The 21,796-nt window shown below is 36.4% G+C and overlaps 1 protein-coding gene, 2 long non-coding RNA genes and 1 other non-coding gene across 5 annotated transcripts; 3 read left to right on the forward strand and 1 right to left on the reverse strand.

Moving 5' to 3' along the window:
* The first annotated feature begins 4,866 nt into the window (after window positions 1–4,866).
* Window positions 4,867–9,061, forward strand: LOC126614679 (uncharacterized). Its single transcript, XR_007620482.1, has 4 exons — window positions 4,867–5,263; window positions 5,360–5,466; window positions 5,635–5,741; window positions 8,770–9,061. It is a non-coding gene; the product is annotated as an uncharacterized LOC126614679 (long non-coding RNA).
* LOC126617517 (small nucleolar RNA R71) lies at window positions 8,260–8,364 on the forward strand. Its single transcript, XR_007621394.1, has one exon. It is a non-coding gene; the product is annotated as a small nucleolar RNA R71 (small nucleolar RNA).
* A 4,768-nt stretch (window positions 9,062–13,829) lies between the features above and the next one.
* LOC126614385 (uncharacterized) lies at window positions 13,830–15,064 on the forward strand. The gene has a single exon (XM_050282041.1). It carries the CDS (start codon window positions 13,872–13,874, stop codon window positions 14,949–14,951), a length of 1,080 nt encoding a protein of 359 aa, XP_050137998.1. The 5' UTR covers window positions 13,830–13,871; the 3' UTR covers window positions 14,952–15,064.
* A 359-nt stretch (window positions 15,065–15,423) lies between these two features.
* On the reverse strand, window positions 15,424–19,145 carry LOC126614386 (uncharacterized). 2 transcript variants are annotated; one of them, XR_007620370.1, is made up of 5 exons: window positions 18,774–19,145; window positions 18,640–18,694; window positions 16,757–17,127; window positions 15,906–16,289; window positions 15,424–15,765 (listed from the first exon to the last, which is right to left on the reverse strand). It is a non-coding gene; the product is annotated as an uncharacterized LOC126614386 (long non-coding RNA). The 2 variants fall into 2 exon arrangements; XR_007620369.1 differs by having other exon boundaries at window positions 16,771–17,127; window positions 18,774–19,144.
* Between the last annotated feature and the right edge of the window lie 2,651 nt (window positions 19,146–21,796).

Consider the following 21,796-nt stretch of genomic DNA (forward strand, 5'->3'; position numbering starts at 1 on the left):
TCGCAAGGTCGTTCTCCACAGGGAATATTAAATAATTCAAAGCAAACCAAATTCCAATTAATTATTGTTTAGTAGAAATTGAGGTGTTTGATTTTATAGCCTACTTAAATTAAAAATGAAATTAATTAATAAAAATAAGACAATCTGCAATATTAAAAACTAGAAGGAAAAGAAAACAGTTTTGTGATAAATCAAATTAAGAAAATATTAGGGTTCCACCATCACCTAGCAATCCTATGAACTTTTACCAATTACTTATGATCTACACATGGCACTTTGAAGGTTAGATTTTCCTAATTCATATTCTACTTGGAACCTCCAACATAGAACGTATATCTAACATGCAACCCGTCCGGACGTTCGGATCAAATCTGAACATGAAAGACTCATTATGCTTTATGAAAACCCTTTGAAAAGCCATGCAACCCTTAAGACGTGGTATTCATCCGAAGTGAAATTACAATTATTAATCACAAGAAGCCAACGTCAATTTCAGGGAACCTTCCGACCAAAATTGCATCAAATTACTTTTCTAAAGATCCTAATGGTGATCAGGCATTAAGACAATTAGATAGTTTTTATCCCGGTGATTAACAATTCAAAGTATGCATGCAATCAATCATAAGCAATTAAATAAAAATCACATACTCATGCTAAGGCTCAAGGCTTCGCCCTAGCAATAGAAATTAGTTACGCATATTCATAATTGAAATCATATAAAATATTATTAAGAAAAGAATTGAAAACACCTTAGAGTAGAAAATCTCCAAACCCTAGCAATTCTCTCTGTCTCCAAAATTGCATAAAAGAAAATGTACTGAAATATGGTAGACGGCCAAGCAATATATCTGCTAAGCCCCCACACAAACCCTAAAAACAGGTCATTTATTCCCCCTAGGAAACTAAAATTAATAATCAAATAAAATAGGAAACATAACCCTAAATTAAATGGTAAAATTCATCTAAAATCTGAACAGACACGTTTTGGACCCATAAGCTGCTCCAAAACTGGCTCAATATAGCTGGATTTAATGTTTGGAATATTCTGAACACTTCTCCAAAAGGCTACGAACCCATCCGATGTCATCTTGGGCTCCAAAAACGCAATTTAAGCCCAAAAACGTCATTTTCCAGCACTGCGCATCGCTTCTTTATTTTAACGCCAGAAAATAACCGCTTGGTGGAAAAATCCCATATTTTGATAGGATCAAGCTAAGTGACTCATGAACGTTTTCCAACTAGAATTACTCCAAAATTCATCCATTTGATCTTGTTTTGCTCCAGAGGAAGTCAAAAGTCTTATATTGAAAATACAATTCAAAGCATCAAAATTCTTCCAAAATATTAACCAAAATGTACTAAGATTAGGGTAAAATATATAATATAAAATCTACTCATCAAAATACCCCCAAACTTAGCTTTTTGCTTGTTCTCAAGCAAAACAAAACTAGAAAACAAAAATAAAAACTAATAAACCAAACGACTAGCTAAAATTAACTAACAAAAATTTTCACCTTCAAAGTTGCAATCCATGGCAAATTTTAAAAACTAGAACATCTTTTTAAAAGATCCAACCAATCCCACCACATAGTCTAAACCATTTAGAATCAATTACAAAAGAATTCACAAACTTCCTTTGGTGTAAAGTGAACCAACATAGTTAAGGAGACTCGACTAAAACTCTTACCTCTCGTCCTTCTTTATTTCACACATGCTAACTTTATATATAACTATTTTTCTTTTTCTTTTTCTCTTTTTTTTTTTCCAGTAACAGTAGTGGTCATGCAATGTCGGTTCACTTAAGCTTTCGATCCAACCCATGTAGCGAGCTTTAGGTCAATGACTCCCAAACCACTAGGGTTTTAGGGCACTAGGTGTAGAACACCCCTAAGGACTTATTAACCCGAGCTGAAAAGGCTACGAAACCAACTAACCACCCTGCCCCATGCCAAAACTCTACCGTTTGACGCGAGAATCACTACTAATTAGGCAAGACTAGCCCGGTTACCAGGCAAAACCTCGGGTGAGACAATTATTACTTTATAACACAATAATAACTGACTTTACTTAAAACAAAAATTAAAAATAAACTTAGACTAAAAGTAAGTGTTTCAATCTCACTCCCCACAAACCATGTTGGTGTGATGTGCAAAGTTCAAAGTATAATTCATGAATTAGTGTCTAAGCAACGATAAATAGAAATGACTCTAATGTGGGATTAATCTTTACCGTGTCCATTTGTTCCAACGTTTAAAATAATTTATGGATATTAAATTAAAAAGAATAAAATTGCTTAACTGACACAAAAATTAAAATCCTAAAAGTTTACTTTCCCACCCCCAAACGTATATCACACTTTGTCCTCAAGGTGTGGAAAATAAATGGAAACTAAAAAAAAAAAAAGCAAAACTGGAAAAGATAAAACAAAAGCCTAGACTAAATAAATTAAAAGAAAAAGGAAAACAGAGAAGAAACAAAGAAATTAAAATAAACAAATAATAGAACAAACAGAAAAGAAGGAAAAGAAGCACCTGGATTCGAAATAAATGGAAACTAAAAAAAAAACAAAAAGCAAAACTGGAAAAGATAAAACTGTTGGAAGTATGCCCACAAAGCCACTCATTTGATGTAATAGCTTTTTGGAATACTTAATGTATTAAACTTTTATATGTTTAATGAAGGGCAAAGCTTATTGTTAATCACTATTTAATGTATCATGTGTTTAAGCAATAAGGGAATCCTAGGGATGTATTTGATCTAAGAGACAAGTGATCTAAGTGAGTTAGATTATCGAGACCATTCTCTTATGTTCATTCCTAAAACGTTCCTAGCCATAGGATTGCCGATTGAGCATTGACAATCCGCTAAGGCTAGTATGTGTTATGTTGACTCAAGCGTGAGTATGACTAGTCTCAAGTCATTTGGTGTTGGACACTAAGACAAACACATAGGTGCTCGAAAGAGTAATCGAGTACACTGAACAACGATCAAAAGAGAGTTCGAACATACATGTCATGTAAGAACTCGAAAGTTGCAATATGCAAAGTAGTCCTTTGACCTGAGGCATCATGGATGTCTAATGGTTAGGTCCTTGATCTTTGATCATGTCAACGGCATTCCATCGGAGTGTCCACGGCATTGTTGGGGTCAAGCTATCTAGTCGTGTAGGCATATGAATGCACAACAAGGGATCTCTAACCTTCCATGGTGGAAGGAGAATACTCTAAGATATGATTCTAAAGTCTTTGGCCAAAGCAAATGAATATGACTTAGGAAGTTTGTTCCAAATCATATTCAAGGGAATCATATAGAGAAGTATCGCATTGGATAGTAGACATGAAACAAACTATCATTCAAACAATGTGATTAAGAGTATTGTATTAGAGAATGACCGTATTGCATTGTAGTTGTAACTGGATAGGTTCTCCAACCAATTCTACTTAGCTTGGGTAACCATGACATACTGCTAGGTGTCACTCATGGTTTGTGGAAGCCCTAATGATTAGGCAACACTAATCATAAAAGGGAGAATTGAAATGTGGTTTCAATTCACAATCGATCGTTAAGAGTAACAATCGCTCACTACCTCGCTAATTGGAACCTAATGGATCGTACACCGAGTAAGGGTGATAGTGAAGAAATTAAATGAAATGGATATGCAATTAAATGGTTTAATTGAAGAATGGTCAAGATTAATTAATTAGTTAATTAATTTTACGAAAGGTTCGTATTAGGCTTATATGTTGGTTTTGGGTTTCGGGGCCCAAAAGCGTTTTGGTCCAAAAGGCCCATTATGTTTAAGTTGTATGACAACTAAAACAAAATGGGCAAACAGCCCAATAACATTAATATGGCCGGCCATTAGGGTGAATGGGCAAGCTTGGATTAATTACAAGTTTGCCACTCACTTGAAATGAAGTATAAAAGGAACTTTATAGCTTTATTTCTCATTAGGGTTTTTCTTGGTGAAATGAGGTGAAACACTTTCTCTCTATTTCTCTACAGAGGCCGGCCACTTAGGGAGATTAATCTAGCAATCTCTTCTTCCCTAAGTCATCCATTTCATCTTCACACTTAACCCTTGGTGTGGAGACTTAGAGACACCAAACTTTTGGTGTTTTGGAGATCCTTTCCTTACATCCACAAAGTCCAAAGGAGCACAAAAAGGAGAAGGAAATCACAAGCAATATTCAAGGAGCTAGGAGGTGACTTGAAGGCCCTCCACTTGGGTGAATCCCTTGTGTAAACAAGGATGAGCTTCAAGGGTAAAGAAACTCTAAATCTTAACTTCTCTTTAATGTTGTTAAAGAGTTTATTGGTTCACCATATACTAGGCTTTGAAAGTCATGGGTTTTATGAATTGTTTTTTAATGCATGCCTACTTTAAAGTGTTAATAGTTTGCATATGTATTCAATTGTTCTTACTTGTTCTTAACTAGGACAAAATTTTTCCTTCAAAAACAAAAGCCTAGACTAAAAAGGAAAAAACAGAAAAAAACAAATAATAGAACAAACAGAAAAAAAAAAAAGGAAAAAAAGCACCTGGATTCGAACTCAGAACCTGAGGCTGTGTGAAGATGCGCGGACCACCACGGACAATGCAACACTTGTGTCAACTTGCGTAACAGCTGGTATAGAAACAGGTGTAGCAGCTGCATGTGTCATTTAAAAAAAAACCTAGCTATTATTGAACACGCATAGGATTCCCCTTTCACTAGCCTCGATCCCTAAGCCACCCCACGGCTCCCTGTCTCCCATTTTGAAAATGTCCCTATCTTAACAAACATGACAGGCCACATGTCACGCATCCATATGATGCATTCCTTAGGATTCTAAAAGAAAGGCTCAGATGCACCCATTTCTCTCCCTTCTAATTTTTTTTTTTTCGTTTTAAGAAACTCCAGCCCTATCTCACTAAAAACCCAAACGTACATCCATATCAGAAATAAGTCTCCCATTTTCCTCAACCCACTCTCTCTTTTGCTCTCAGACCCCATATCTCTTTAAAATGAAAATTAGCTTTCATTCTTTCTCATTTTTCTCAATCCTTGCAGCCATCTCATCATTTCAAACCTCTCATTGTCTTCTCGGTTTGGCACCCCTCTTCATACAAAAAGCCAAACAATATACATACCCCGTGTCTCTCGACCCCATCCATGGTGGAGCAAAACATACATGTATGATTCCTCTATGAACTAGAAGCTGAACACAGTAAAGGAAAGGAGAAAACAATGAAGATTGTGCAGATCCGGGTATTTCGAAGGTAAAATCTTGTTCGCTGTCAGTGATGAACCCCAATATGTGAAACAGTGGCTGCATTACTGCTGCATGTAATTATAATGGTGTGGTCTTTGTGCAGAAACACTCGGATCCATGACAGATCCGAGAGAAAGAATGCTCAAACTGGAGATCCACTGGACGAAAGGCAGGACACATCACAAAGGCCATGATCTATCGATTTGGAAGGTATAAGCACTCATCCATGTAGAAATCATGATTTTCACAATATCGGGTGTTGTAAGTGATGCACAACGAAGGTAAAACTGAGCTGGGGTTGTATTTGGGTCTTGTTCTGTAAAGATGATGTTTTATGGCTCTGCATGGTCTCATGTTGGTGTGCTTTGTGCAATAAAGGTGGATCACTGATAGATCCGTGGGAAGGAAAGTGGATGGATAAACATCAGCTTCAATGGACAAAAACGGCACAAGCTTCCAAGAGCCCAGATCGGAGCATCTGGGAGGTAAAATTTCATATCCTTGCAATTTCCCACCCCCAAACTTGCATCGCTGAATGAGCTCATATTAATTGCTTTAAATTTTAGCATAGTGTAGATGTGGTTGATGTTAATGCAAACTTGCTGCTGGGTGCATGACTCCAGTATATGATAAGCTGTCTCTATTTTCCCTTGGTTTCCATGCGTGCAACCTGCAATTAACCAATATATGCAAATATTAAAAACGGAGCTAAAATCAACTGTGTAAATAAAGAAAGCAAAATATTTTTGGATTTTTCACGTTTTTATTTTTTTATTTTATAATCTGTATTTTATTTATTTATTTAAACTTAGGTATGTAAATGCATCTAGAAATTTAACTAATAAAAAAAAAAATCAAACGAAAAAAAAAATAAGGAAAGAGTTTAGAAAAATTGGGTTGCCTCCCAACAAGCGCTTTATTTTAAGTCTATAGCTAGACATTGTAGAAGTCTGGTGGCTAGATCACTGGTTCCTTCAGAGTCAAAAACTCGCTTGCACCAAATTTCCCTATGCATGGTTTAAGTTGATGTTTGGTAACCTTAAATGGGAAATCTTTACCCTCAACCGTGATGTCCACATTACCATTCTCAAAAGACGTTAGTAACTAGAAAATGACCTTTCCATCGAGACTCTTGTTTCCCTGGAGATGATTTGAAATAGGAACTTAACAACCACACTTTTTTACCAGGCTGTATTTTTGCACAACTTGGACTGCTTTGCAATTTTTTATTGCCCTTGACATTCAAATGTTTTTGGTCAATCTAGTGGCAAATCACATTTTGAGTCTTTATGGGCAGCTTGCCAATAGATGATCTTGTCACAAAATTGGCATAAGGTAAACCATTTAATACATCAACGCGCATGCATTCTTGCTTGTCACCTGAATGTATGCTTGCTTCAAACAACTTGAAAACAACCGTTTGATCTTCAACCCGAAATGTTAATGTTCCGGCTTCCACATCAATAAGAGTTCGGGTTGTTGCCAGGAATGGGCGGCCCAAAATGATAGGTGTTGTCAAATCCTCATCCATGTCCAACACCATAAAATCAGCCAGTAAATATAAATTGTCAACCTTCACAATAACATCTTCAATGACTCCTCTAGGATAGGTAATTGAACGGTCAGCCAATTGAATAATGTTGGAGGTCGACTTCGGCTCTCCTTCACCTAAACGATTAAAAACAGAATAAGGCATTAAGTTTACACTAGCACCTAAATCAATTAAAGCACTATTAAAATCACAATTTCCAATGGTGCAAGAGATAGTAAAACTCTCTGGATCTTTTTTCTTTAGAGGCAATTTATGCAATAAGACCGCGCTGCACTGTTCTGTCAGAATCACTTTTTCAAAATCAACGAGCTTCTTTTTCTTTGTGCAAACGTCCTTCAAAAACTTGGCAAACGTCCTTCAAAAACTTGGCATAATATGGAATGTTCTTGATTGCATCAATTAACGATAGATTAATCTGAACTTTAGACAAAGTCTTCATAAAATCTGTTAACTGTTGATCTTTAACTTTAGGCTTCAACATTTCAGGATAAGGCATAGGTGACTCATAAACACGCTCTGCAATTTTTGTGGTAGCTTCTGCAGTATTTTTGGATCTGTCTTGGGGCTGCCCAGAATCTTCATAAATTGCAGAATCTTCAAAAGTATAAGATTTAGTTTGGGGCAGTTCTGCTGCCTATGAATTTCTAGCAGAATTTTCAAGTCTGTTGTCATAATTTTTGCTAGACCGTAAAGTCTGTATAGCATTGCATTCTTCTCGTCCTCTTGGATTAGGTACTGTTTGACTAGGAAATGTACCTGGTGCTCTTTCTGAAACTTGCAACGCAATCTGCTCAATTTGTTTTTCCATATTTTTCATTGATGCATACAGATTTTGGATTTCTTGATTGGTAGTATTAGCTAATTTTTCAATTGCTATCTCCCAATAAGCCTTAGGTGCAGCAGGTTGTTGTACCTGTTGTTGAAATTGAGGCCTATAGTGTTGATCTTTGTCCCACTTTAAATTAGGATGATCTCTCCAACCTGGGTTATAGAAATTTGAATACGGGTCATATCTGGGACGCTGAAAATTGTTAAATGAATTAGCCTGCTCCGCTGTAAACTTCGAATAAGCATCTCTATGTGGACAGCTCAAAAAATCATGATTTGTCATGTTGCAAACGTTGCAGGCAGCTTGTAAAGGCTGCTGTACAGCAACCTGTGAACCTAGAATTCTTTGTAATAACATGTCAAATTTTTCATCAAGCATTTTCTCCATTTTTTTCAATTTGTGCTATAATATACGGAGAACCGTTAGACATCTCAAAAACGGATCTAGATTGTGGCTGCTCAACTGCCCATTGTTGTGTATCTGCTGCCATTTTTTCAAATAACAAACAAGCCTCTTGTGCAGTTTTATCTTTGTACAAACCTCCGCATGAAGCATTGACAAGAGTTTTTGTAGTCATATTTAACCCTCTGAAAAATATATGCATTTAATTTGTAGTGTTAATACCCGAATGTGGACATTTTCTAATCAACTCCTTGAACCGCTCTCATGCCTCATGAAACTCTTCATTAGGTTTTTGGGCAAAAGATAAAATCTGAGTTCTCATGTCAAAAGTCTTAGAAGCCGGATAATACTTGTTTAAAAAAATTTCACTGAGTTAGGCCCAAGTACTAATGCTTCCAGATGGGAGTGTGAGGAGTCATCTCCTTGCTTGATCTTTTAGAGTGTAAGGAAACAAACGGAGCTTAATAGATTAGGCTGAAAATCCCCTCACCAAAATATTTTTGCAACCCATTAAAAATTCTGCAATATGCATGTTTGGATCGTCAGTTGATAACCCATGAAATGTAGGTAGAATATTCAACATGTGCTGCTTTATTTCAAATGTAGACCCTTCCTCCACTGCTGGATAAGTAATGCAACTTGGTATATTAGTGGTATGAGCTGTTAAAGAATCACCCAAAGGCTGACCTGCCTCTGGAATAACGAATGCCATTTTTCCTTTACTGTGCAGATTCCCAGAAATTGAAGACTGCAGAAAAGTCCCCTACAGAGAAGGAACCCACCGCAAATTTTTCTCCCTGCGTCTCCTTAAAGTCTGCTCGAGTTCTGGATCAAAAGGAAGCAGTTTCTGTACTATTGAACGGGTGTTGACCATGCACATATTATCTTTGTAATCTGCACTGTATTGTTGTAATCTGTGAAAAATAAAATAAAAACGAAAATTAAATTTTTTTTTCTTTATATATATATAAACAGCAATAACTAATTGAAAATTTGATTAGTAGGAATTATTTTAAATAATCCCCGGCAACGGCATCATTTTCTTGATAGGGATTTTACTACTCATGTGAATATGATAAAACTCCTATAATACTTGCAAGAATCACAAGGTTGTTGTAGTATAAACGGATCTCGCAAGGTCGCTCTCCACATGGATTATTAAATAATTCAAAGCAAACCAAATTCCAATTAATTATTGTTTAGTAGAAATTGAGGTGATTGATTTTATAGCCTACTTAAATTAAAAACGAAATTTTGATTTTATAGCCTACTTAAATTAAAAACGAAATTAATTATTAAAAATAAGACAATCTGCAATATTAAAAACTAGAAGGAAAAGAAAACAGTTTTGGGATAAATCAAATTAAGAAAACACTAGGGTTCCACCATCACCTAGCAATCCTATGAACTTTTACCAATTACTTATGATCTACACATGCCACTTTGAAGGTTAGATTTTCCTAATTCATATTCTACTTGGAACCTCCAACATAGAACGTATATCTAACATGCAACCCGTCCGGACGTTCGGATCAAATCTGAACATGAAAAACTCATTATGCTTTATGAAAACCCTTTGAAAAACCATGCAACCCTTAAGATGTGGTATTCATCCTAAGTGAAATTACAATTATTAATCACAAGAAGCCAACGTCAATTTCAGGGAACCTTCCGACCAAAATTGCATCAAATTACTTTTCTAAAGATGCTAATGGTGATCAGGCATTAAGACAATTAGATTTTTATCCCGGTGATTAACAATTCAAAGTATGCATGCAATCAATCATAAGCAATTAAATAAAAATCACATACTCATGCTAAGGCTCAAGGTTTCGCCCTAGCAATAGAAATTAGTTACGCATATTCATAATTGAAATCATATAAAATATTATTAAGAAAAGGATTGAAAACACCTTAGAGTAGAAAATCTCCAAACCCTAACAATTCTCTCTGTCTCCAAAATTGCATAAAAGAAAGCGTAGTGAAATATGGTAGACGGCCAAGCAATATATCTGCTAAGCCCCCACACAAACCCTAAAAACAGGTCCTTTATTCCCCCTAGGAAATTAAAATTAATAATCCAATAAAATAGGAAATATAACCCTAAATTAAATGGTAAAATTCGTCTAAAATCTGAACAACCACGTTTTGGACCCATAAGCTGTTCCAAAACTGGCCCAATATAGCTGGATTTAATGTTTGGAATATTCTGAACACTTCTCCAGAAGGCCACGAACCCATCCAAGGTCATCTTGGGCTCCAAAAACGCAATTTAAACCCAAAAACGTCATTTTCCAGCACTGCGCATCGCTTCTTTATTTTATCGCCAAAAAATAACCGCTTGGTGGAAAAATCTCAGATTTTGCTACGATCAAGCTAAGTGACTTACGAACGTTCTCCAACTAGAATTACTCCAAAATTCGTCCATTTGATCCTGTTTTGCTCCAGAGAAAGTCAAAAGTCCTACATTGAAAATACAATTCAAAGCATCAAAATTCTTCCAAAATATTAACCAAAATGTACTAAGATTAGGATAAAATATATAATATAAATTCTACTCATCAATGACCATGGTTATTAACTTCTAGCAAAGGAGCAAACATCATCTCATACACATTGGTGTTGAACGTGGTGTCAAAAACAATCACATCACCAAAATGGCCATAACCACGTCGTAACTTAGCATCCGCTCAAAAGAAATTGTTAAGTGTTCTGGCTTCGTCAATCTCTATCTTGAAATAGAATGGCTCGTTTTTCTCTTTTTCATCCTCAAAATTTCCGCATCATGCTTGATTAGATGAGCTCACAATTGATGTTCAATATTATACATATTCTTAAGGGTATAATCAATATTTCCAATCCCTTCACTTTTCACCTCCAATAATCCCATTTGTTTAATTTTGAAAATATTCACCATAGCACATTGTTCAATCATCACCTCCTTTGCCTCCGAAACTCAATGATGAGATCTAAATAAGTGTGAGGCACTTTCTATAAGGTGGTTGTGTCCTTTGTTGAAAACTTTTACAACAAACTTATCACGACCGATTCTCTTATACAACCAATTTTTGCCTTGCAGTCACTTCTAGCATCTCCCCCCTCCTACCTCTCTGATTGGGTTTGAGATTGGCATCCACCATCTTTTTGCCTTGTTTGCAACAAACAAATTCTTTCCTTACCAAACAATTACCATCATTGCACTTTTAGCTACTCTGCTACTAAATCCCAAACCCAGATGCAAGTGCATAATTGTTGGAAAAAATATATCATTCATCCAATGAATAAAACTCCACTTTCAATTTGGGTTTCAACTCATCGTCTACATTTCGTATCACAAATACAACCCTTCTTGCACCAAATTGATCTCCTGCATCTACATCCTCTCCTTCCTTGATAATTTCATCTATTTTTAACTCATCCCCCATCAAATTACAATTCAATAACTACCTGCTACAAATCTTTGAATTTATCACAACTTAGCACAAGTTTTAAGCGTATACATCTAAAATCGAATTTCAAGATTTCAACGAAGTCTAGTGGTAACCCCCAAGCATTATGGATTCAAAAATCCAGAATTATAAATATCTTACACATGTACCCAAAGTTGGTTTCCAAAATAAAGAATGAAATGAAAATGTAAGGGAAACGTACATCCCGCAACACTTCAACCAAATGATTAAACCAACTGCCGCCACGACGAACGCAACGGTGACAACGCTCTAACCACATGGTTTCATAACACAACATCTTGTCAACTCCAGTCCAAACTGATCTTTAGTCCACCTAAAATCGAGCACTCACTCACTTCCCCAGCTTCCTCTCTGCCTCGATCCTCACAAATACAATCCTTAGCTATCCCGCACGCAAAGTGAGCACCATAGAAATGCCCAATAAGAGTATTGTTAAAAAAGGAGGCGAAGAGAAAGCATTAATATACTCTTCAATCAATCAAGAATACACAGATTCGTTGGGACTTTGGGAGAGCGAACAAGCGTGGGAAACCAGAAAAAGCAATCACAATGTTGTCGTCATCACATGCAAGAAAGGACAATTCAGCCTTTCATGGCCCCAATAATCAATGAGACTAATGCCAATGTTAGGGCACAAATAATTCATTAAAAGTCCAACTGCGCGTGGAAGCCCAACCAGCACATATTTGTAGCAAACTGAACTTAGGGTCAATTAAAAGAAATGAAAACTAATAAAAAGAATTTAAAAACTTTGAGTTTTAATGATAAGGACAAAATAAAGGGTAAAGTGAATAGTACCAAGATTGACTTTTTAGTGTAAAAATATGGTTTTTCGTTAAAGTGAACAGTATCGGGTGCTTTTCGTTAAAGTTCCCTTAAAAGAACTATGCAAATCCACAGTCATGCCACGCTAAAATATATAATAATTCATAACTCAAGCAATCGAAAAAAAAATCATGCTAAATTCGTGCCACGCTCACAAGCTGGTGAAACAAGCTTTTCTTCACCCGACATGTTTAAGTGGATCCAAACCTCATGAGATTAAAGTTGTGGGCTTACTCCCAAGCAGCCCAAAACCTTCACAAGCTTGAATTTCACATAGGCTTGGTGGACTTTTGTAGCCGTCCACACCATGAATTACTCAACCAAGTCATAGTTTTTTATGTTATTCATTTATCTATATTTGGTGCCATTATTTCACTAGAATATCTCTTTAAGGCACTTGTTTTCTTTCGAGGTATTTTAGGACCTGGTGCCAAAAACGTACTAAGGAAAATTAAGGTGTCTCAAACCCCAAAAAGTCTTGCCTAATGATGGTAAAATGATGTCACCTCTATGTATATTGCCAAGTACTATCCATTTGCTTTCCCTCTTTAATTATCTTGAACCTTAAGAAGTGCTTATTTCAACCACAATCTAGTCCGTGACTTGACTTATAAATAAAATCTTTGTACAAAGGTTGGGATGAGGATTTTCTCTGGATTTTCTTTGTGAGGATTATGGATATCACTTCATCGTGTCCATTCATCGTACATTGTGTAGTCATTTTTCATCAGGTGCTATTTGTGTTCAATTTTAAATAAAAAAATTCAAAATGATTTCTGACAGCAGAATGACGAATGAACGGACACGATAAAGTGATTCTAGAATCCTTACAAAGAGCATCCGGATAGAATACTAGGTTGTGGCACTTGATTCACTTTTCTGACTGTTTCGCACAATAATAATAATTATTTAAGACAAGTAAATATTTCTTCAAGAAAAACAAAAGCTACTTCAACCCAAACAAACAAAAAATGAAATAAAACAGACACTCGTAAATATTAGAAAAGACAAATACTTGGATAAGGGAGGGTTGATTAGAAAGAAACAAACTTATGCTCACAATTCTGATTAGAAGACTCCTATTTGACTCCTAATTGACGATAGGAAGAGAAAAGAACCAAGAATTAATATGTTAATTGATAATAATTCTTTTGTTAAGTTTATGCTTAAAAACCACGACAAGTGGCCCAATGGACAAGTGCGAACATCAGCTCCCTAAAGAAAAAACGGGAGGTCCTGAGTTCGATACTTTGTAAGCTATGAATCTACTTGATAGTGGCCACTTAGGGGGGAATTTCCAACAAGCCTTCTCCGAGCCTGGAATAGGTGGATAACCGTGGTTCGTCACCAGTTGTCTCCCTTTCAAAACAAGAAAAGAATGTTTGAAGATTAGTTTGGAAGATGGAAATCAATCCTTGTTTATAAATATAACCCAGTCAGTCAGGCTTTCCTTCAATTCGGGAGTGAAAATCTCTACACTCAATTCCAAATTAATCTCTCTCTCTCTCTCTCTCTCTCTCTCTGAAATTGAACGGAAATGGAAATCCCAGATGATTTCTGCTCCTATGTCAGTGCACCTGCTACCCCTGGAAGATATTGCGGCTCTGCCAATAACAACGTCTTCTTCTTTAGTGTCCCAACTAGTCCTAGGAAAAGGACCATATCATCAACTTATGATGACTACCCAACACCACCCATGACACCATATCATGATGCCAATTCCGAACTCGGGGACTTTGAATTCGACACCAGTAACAGTTTCAATCTTGGTTCGGTTGATAATGTGACTAGCCAGCAGGTGAAAGACTTGTTTGATCGCAAGCAGCGCGAAAAAAGGCAGACCATGGCATTTGCTGATGACCTTTTCTGCGAGGGAAAAGTTATGCCGCTTGCACCTCCACTCAAACTTCCACCCCGTCTTGGTCAGAAATATACCAACCAAAGCCCGACCCCATCTACCCCAAGGTCACCTAGTTCTGGGATCAAAATGCGGGTTTTGCATAGGAGGTTGTGGAATGATGATTTTGATCCGTTCATGGTGGCGCTGCAGCATGTCAGGGAGGAGGAAAAGAGAGGGAAAGCTGAGACAGAGGCTCGTGACATATCTGACCTGAATGACCAACAGAATAAAGAAACTGGCCTGCAAACACCAATTCACTCACCTTCTGTGAACTCCCCAAGTCTGCTACAAAGTCCAACCAGGCTGGCTCTGCCCAGAGGACTGGAGTTTGCAAGACAAGTTAGACTCGTCGGAATGGAATTGGATCATTCTGAGAGACGCAGTCGCCCCAAATTGGAGACGGAGACGCCTAAGAATAACATTGCTCAAGAAAGTGGGGGGCCTTGTAAAAAGCAAACCAAGGGGCAGAAAATCAGAAGGCTTTTATTGAGTGCGTTGTTTGGGAAACCAGATGATGAAGACAAAAAGAGGAAAAATCAAACTTCTGAAATATTGAAAAAGCCAACATTTCTAAGGAGACTAAGCCTTAAGTCAGGAAGATCAACCAGCTGCAAAGCTGAGAAGAGGATATCTAACCAACTCACCAAGACAACGCTAGTACAATTCAGGCCAAGGCTTTTGCTCTGTATGGGTTATAGGGCAAGGTATCCACGGTGAACCAGCCAGTGTCGTGGCAAAAAATATTTTCTACTTCAAGCTCCTGCACTCTATGTCTTCAACTCCCAAAAGGAGAAAAAAAGTTGTTATTGTCGTTTATATAGTGAAGTAAACTGTAGAACCATATTAATGAAACTAATTTTTCAACACATTAAACAGAAAAAATAAATAAAAAAAAAAAAAAAACTTACTTGTAAATGAAAAGTCGTTTGGAAGTGCTTTTAAAATGATTGAAAGTGCTTCTAGTGAAAATGTTTTTGAAACCAATCCTTAGTAAAAATCCAAGTGGATCCTGGAAAAGTACTTTTAAGTGCTTCTTGCAAGAAGCATATATCTGGTGCTTCTTCCAAAAAGCACTTAAAAGTGCTTGTGGAATTCAAAATCAATTTCACCAAAAACGCTTCCAGTCATTTTAAAAGCACTTCCGAACAAGCTAAATCTATTGACCAATCTTTAGAAGGAACTAAAGAAATTTTTGAGGTGAATTTCAGTTTGGCTTCTTTAATAATTATTTGATGTATCTTCACAGTCAATATTTACATTATTTCTTTTATACATACTTCTAAACTTTGCATCATCAAAGTAACTTCTATATATAGCTGAAGCTCTTTCATTTTTCAGATTCTTAATAACCTTATTCCAGGCCAAACCCTAAGCATTCGCAGTTAGTACCTCTCCCATCCCAAGCTTACCTGAAAAACACTACGGTCCATCCTTCATTACTATCACAAACGATACCAGCAGCACTGATATGACCTTCACCTCTTCTGCAGTCACCGACATTGAGTTTATTGTATGAGTCAGAGTGGGACTCCTGCACAAAGAAAATTTGAAATATTGAAGGCTTAGTAGTAAGAGAAGAATTAGTTATAACACCCATTCGATAGAATAAGCATAAAGCAGGTATAACATAACGAGGATCAGCAGGCATACTGAAATTAGGATAAAACATACCATGCTTTTTCATTTCCAACATTATCCGCATGCAAAACTGAGATAAACTCTTCATTATATAACAGTTCCAGACTTCAGAATAGATGTAATGTGTAACTGCAGCAAGTCCAATGTAACTATCCAAGGACACATCCAAAATTTCCAGCTAAAGTTAACTTCTGGATTCTTTAGCCTTACAATATCCTAGGTCTTTCCAGTGCATCACCAAATACAAGATTCGGGGCATCACATTTCTCCCCTCCTTGTGCAGAGAGGGCAGTGCCCTTTCATTCATTGTCAAGCAATCATCATCATGACCATGGGCAGTGAATCCGTATAGGCAATGGGGTGGGTTGGACTCGGATACCATCAGTAACGGCCCAAAGCCTCATCCAAAAGCATTACCTGAAGTTAACTTTTGGAGTTAAGAGTCCAGAAGTTGACAGTGCATTACTTATCTACCACATATCTTGGCAGCACATTACTGATGTAAAATTCAGAGTATGACAATTGGAGTTGCACAAAAGCAAATCTTCTTGAGCTCATTATATCTAACCAGGTACGATTTTTCTGGAAAACTTTAATACGTACACAATTGAAAAAAAAATTACTCAGGCTGACACTCCTGATCCTTGAAAATATTTCTCATTTCAAAACACTTCTTCCCATATAATTGTGCACATTAAATAAATTTCTTTGTAGAGAAAAGGTATTCAATTCATTACGTTATATGTTATATGGCCAGATTCATTTTATGTGCTCAAGGTAATTTTCCATTTTAGAATTTGGACTTGGGTATTTGAACTCAATCTAAAGAGTCCCAATGATATAATTACTTCGCGTGTTATTCATTCATCTTTCAGTGCAATTACCTCATAGCAGTTACCTTTTGTCCTTCTCTCTTCATGGAAAAACCAGTTTATGCTTCAATTCCCTTTGGTTTGCATTTCCAATGTACCAGCACAGACACTCCTCCAGAAAACCCCTCGGAAAACTGTAGGGAAAGAAACCACACTGTCCATTTTGCCACAACGGTGAGTACTTCTCGATCTTCAGGATCAAATGACCGTCCACCCTCTAAAAAGAAGCCAATGCAAGGCATGAGCCAACTTACTCTGAGTCAATTTGTTGCAGCATCCACAAGAACTCAAGTTAATGCAGATTGGTCACAAACTATTCGCCTTCAAAAGATTGAGAATAGCCTTCTTTGGTTTATGCAGCCATCTTTTTCTCCGGGTAATTTCTGTCGAATTGCAATTTTTCAGAGATGTCACTTTTCAACTTCTTTGTCAGTCAGATAATTTATTTATTATTATTATTTTTTGTAGATGAATTAAAAACCAAACAAATTCAGATTAAGTACCAATTTTGTTTTTGAAGTGAATTAAATACCGACTCTAATATAGGTGTTAAGGGGAAATACCGATTTTAAGGAAAACTATCAAGCCCAACCCATTCTACTTGGATTAATCCACAATTTGCTTAATACTCATTACTCACTAGTTTTAAAATATGATGAATGAAAGTAATACTCATTAGTTTCAAAACAAAAAATAGAATCCAAGAAGTACACCAAACAACCCCTTAAAAACTTGGAAACCAATTAACTTTATGTGTATGTATATTTTTTTAAATTTTTTAGAAAGCAAGATCCATGGGACTATGTTTAATAACGTTCAATGGCTTCGTTCATTTTGCAGCTTCTGAGGTTTCTCAGTATTGTTCTTATGGTCCCTCATCTCATAACCAGCTCAGAGATCCTATCAATCTCAATACAATTGAGTTTAGAGGCAATAAGGAATTTGCTCGTACACCAGTAAGCGTATCTTATCCTGACTCAAACTTCTCCTTCTTCACTTGGAATGAACCTCATCTTTATATGGAAAGATCAAACTTGTCTGAACTACAAAGCTACAAAGGGAGCAATCCTAGTGTAAATCTCCTAGCTGCTCAGCAAGATAAAAAAGTGGGTTCCAATCCAAGCCTAACTGACAGAATAGGGACAAAAAGGAATTTGAACAAGAGCAAATACACTCTCTACATATGTCCTAAATGCCCCTGTGAATTTGTATTTTCTGAAAACCTGGATGCTCATATGTCGGAGCACCAGAGGATAGAAGATCAAACTAATAGGATGAGAAGCTTGGACACTGCATTTAGGTTGATCGGCTCTGAATGCCCCTTGGTTCATTCACAATTCATCTGGAATCTAGAACATTTAGCTGGGCAGAAACCAGAAGCATCTTCTCCAAATTCAGATACAATGGCTTCGAGTGAGGATCGAGAAAAAGAAGATATGGCTCGTGAGCAAGAAATGCCGCTTAGTAGCAGTGCTGAAATAAAGGGCAGCCCTTCAACTAAGTTGGATATTAAGGCGGTGGCTATTTCTTCTATCATCAAAAGCATCAAGTAGGCATTTGACTTGGTAGTTGGTAGTTGCCCCTGCAAGTATCTAGAGAGATACCTGCCATTTTCGATGTGTTATTTTTGGAATTCTTAAACCATGTTTTAATTTTCCGTGAAGTTTGATGAATGGATTGTTTCTTTCTATTATGTTTTGAACTTTTTATTCTCATCCATCCTGAATTCGATTTCAGTACAAGATTTTCTCGGAGACATTTCATCAAACACATGGCGTGCCACACCAAAATCTGATTGGAACAACTACAACAAGAATACTGCTAAATTGTGATTACAAATTCAGAAGCTCATAACCACGAATCAATTAGTAATGATAATAGTATTAGTAGTATACCTCGGTGAAGATTACGTCCTCCATTGTTGCGTAGAAGAAGCTCCACTCCAAACACCTATTGAGAGCAAAAGTAAAGTTAAAAAGATGAGTACTGAAGAGAAAGAGATGACCATTAAAGGAAGCAACATGTATACCTTTTGATTGTCAAATATGAAATCCAAACACCAGATATCATGAGTTGCGCCAAGCAGTTCGATCAATCACCAAAACATTTCCATGCAGTACAAAATTGAAAATTTCATAAAGAGTTGTTAAAATACTGCAAGTGATACTTCTACATGATGGGGCACATTCGTCGTTTCAAGTGTACCGTGCCTTAACTTGCCAATTTCAGACACCGACCGCGAATCTGACATGAATCAACATGGAAATAATGGGTTTCAGGTCAAAGAATAAGTGGTTGGGTTTGCTGTCCGGTCAATGCCTTAAACATTCGTTAAATAACAGATTAATTCAGGATTAGCCGTGGGTAACCCGTTAAACTAAAAGTCACTATTCATTTTAACTCCAAATTCCGTTACTCCTTGCTCTAATGCATTCCTATCGACGAGCATTACAAGAATATGTTAAAAGAATAATTCATATGTGTCACAAGAATGAAAGTAAATGCAAATTCAACATTTACCCTTCTATGAGGATTTTGATCATTTTACATTTATGAGGACACAATTAAAGGGAAAATTAGGGACATGGGGCACATTCCTCGTTTCAAGTGTACTGTGCCTTAACTTGCCAATTTCAGACACGACCGTGAATCTGACACGAATCAACATGGAAATAATGAGTTTCAGGTCAAAGAATAAGTGGTTGGGTGTGCTGTCCGATTAATGACTCAGTTAAATAATATTTTTGATAGGTTTTGACTTGGGGATAATGTGTTAAATGAATAATTCACTATATTTTATAAAATTCTTATAGATCCCATGTAATATATAAAATAATAATTTTCTAATTTCTTTACACCTTTGAGATCAAATGCCAATGTTGTATGTATGATGTGTTGTGTTACCATGGCTTTTGATTATTTAAATAGAGTTTTTGCTTGGTTAAATGCTCATAAAATGAAATAATGTATTACGTTGAACAATGTACAATCTATTTATAGAATAATAGGTAGATTCATGAAGTGTTCTCTTTTTTTCCTACGGTAGATTCATGAAATTTACTTGGTTAAACAAACATATAGGATTATTAGTTTGTAAAACGAGAAACTAAATACAATATACAATATTTAAGAAATAAGGAATACTTTGGTAAATTAATAATTTATTAAATGACTATTAAATTATTACCCTATATTAATAGATTTTCCTTGGCCCCAAGGCTATTAGTTGCTAGAGGTTTGTTTTGAAAGTAACATCTATGCATGTAGATATAAACTTGTAGTGCTTAATGGAGTTATTATAGTCTTATTGTTGAATAAAACTGAACTTACGAATTCAGATGTTAATATTTAGTAATTTCGTATGAAATTTTTTATTTGATAAGAGATTTACTACTTGTTTGGAAGTGTTTTTAAAATGACCTAAATTGCTTTTGGTGAAAGTGAATTTGGATTCCAAAAGCACTTTAAGTGCTCTTTGCATGAAGCATTTTAAGTTCTTTTCCAGAATTCACTTGCATTTTTACTAAGAATTGGTTCCAAAACCACTTTCATAAAAAACGCTTTCAGATATTTTAAAATCACTTCCAAACGAGCCCTTATTTAGCAAAATAAGAAAAAACAAAACAAACTAGGGAGAAGGTCTAATAAAGCATATATTGTTCTTAATGGGTGTAAATGGGTTGGGTCGAGTCTGGTAACTTGTTAAGATAATTAGGGTGTGACAACAGATCCATTGATGTGAAAATTAACTTGACACACAAATTAAACTCTAGTAAACATGTAATTGTAGTATTAAGCAAGTAGGGATCGTTCTAGACCGGTGATTAACTAGGGTTGCTAATCAACACAAATAAGACTCAAAAACACTAAACTAGACTCTATAGACTCAAAACTGACTCAAAACAACAACAAACAATAAAAAAGAGACTCTATAGACTCAAAACTGACTCAACACTAAATGCTAGATGCAAAATGAGATCCCTTCTATCCTAAGGAGGATGACGATGAGATTTTAGAGCCTAAAATTCCTTATCTAAGTGCGATAGGCGCTTTATTGTACTTAGCTCACTAGACCCGACATCTCCTTCGCTATTAATCTTTTGGCAAGATACAGTAGTGCACCTACACTCAGACACTGGACTGACGTGAAAGACATCTTCTGTTACCTTAACGGGTACTACAAATTTGGGCTTGTTCTATCCCTACGGATCCTCGAGTAATGTCGTACCCCCTGTTTCTCAAGTCGATTCTCACCTTGTTGGTTATACCGACGCAGGATACTTGTCTGATCCGCACAAGACGCATTCTCAAACTGGTAATGTCTTTACCGTTGGAGGCACCGCAATCTCTTGGATGTCAACTAAACAGACCTTAGTTGCCACTTCATCTAACCATGCTTAAATTCTCGCCTTACTGGAAGCTAAAGGAAAAATTTTGTCCTAACTAAGAACATGTGAGAACATTTGAACACATAAGCAAACTAATAACACTTTAAAGTAGACATGCATTAAAAAACAATTTTAAAAACCCATGACTTTCAAAGGCTAATGAATGGTGAACCACAAGACTCCTTAATAACATTAAAGAGAAGAAAGGATTTTGAGATTCATTACCCTTGAAGCTCATCCTTGTTTACACAAGGGATTCACCCAAGTGGAGGGCCTTCAAGTCACCTCCTAGCTCCTTACATCTTCCTTGTGTTTTTCTTCCTTTTGATACTCCTTTGCTCCTTGAGGATGTGAGGAAAGGATCTCCAAGAACACCAAAGATTTAGTGTCTCTAAGTCTCCACACCAAGGATGAGGTGTGAAGATGAAATGGATGACTTAGGGGAAGAAAGATTGCTAGCTATCCTTCCCCTAAGTGGCCGGCCTCTATGGAGAAAATGAGAGAAAAAGTTTCTCTTCTTTGCCTCAAGAAAACCCTAGTGAGTAAAAGCGATAAAGATGACTTTATAGTACCTCGCATGTGAGTGGCAAACTTGCAATTAATCCAATTTTGCATCCACTCACCCTTATGGCCGGCCTTGACTTTGTTATTGGGCTAATTGCCC

The sequence above is a fragment of the Malus sylvestris genome, chromosome 3 (genome assembly GCF_916048215.2).
Source record: "Malus sylvestris chromosome 3, drMalSylv7.2, whole genome shotgun sequence".
Lineage (NCBI taxonomy): Eukaryota > Viridiplantae > Streptophyta > Magnoliopsida > Rosales > Rosaceae > Malus > Malus sylvestris.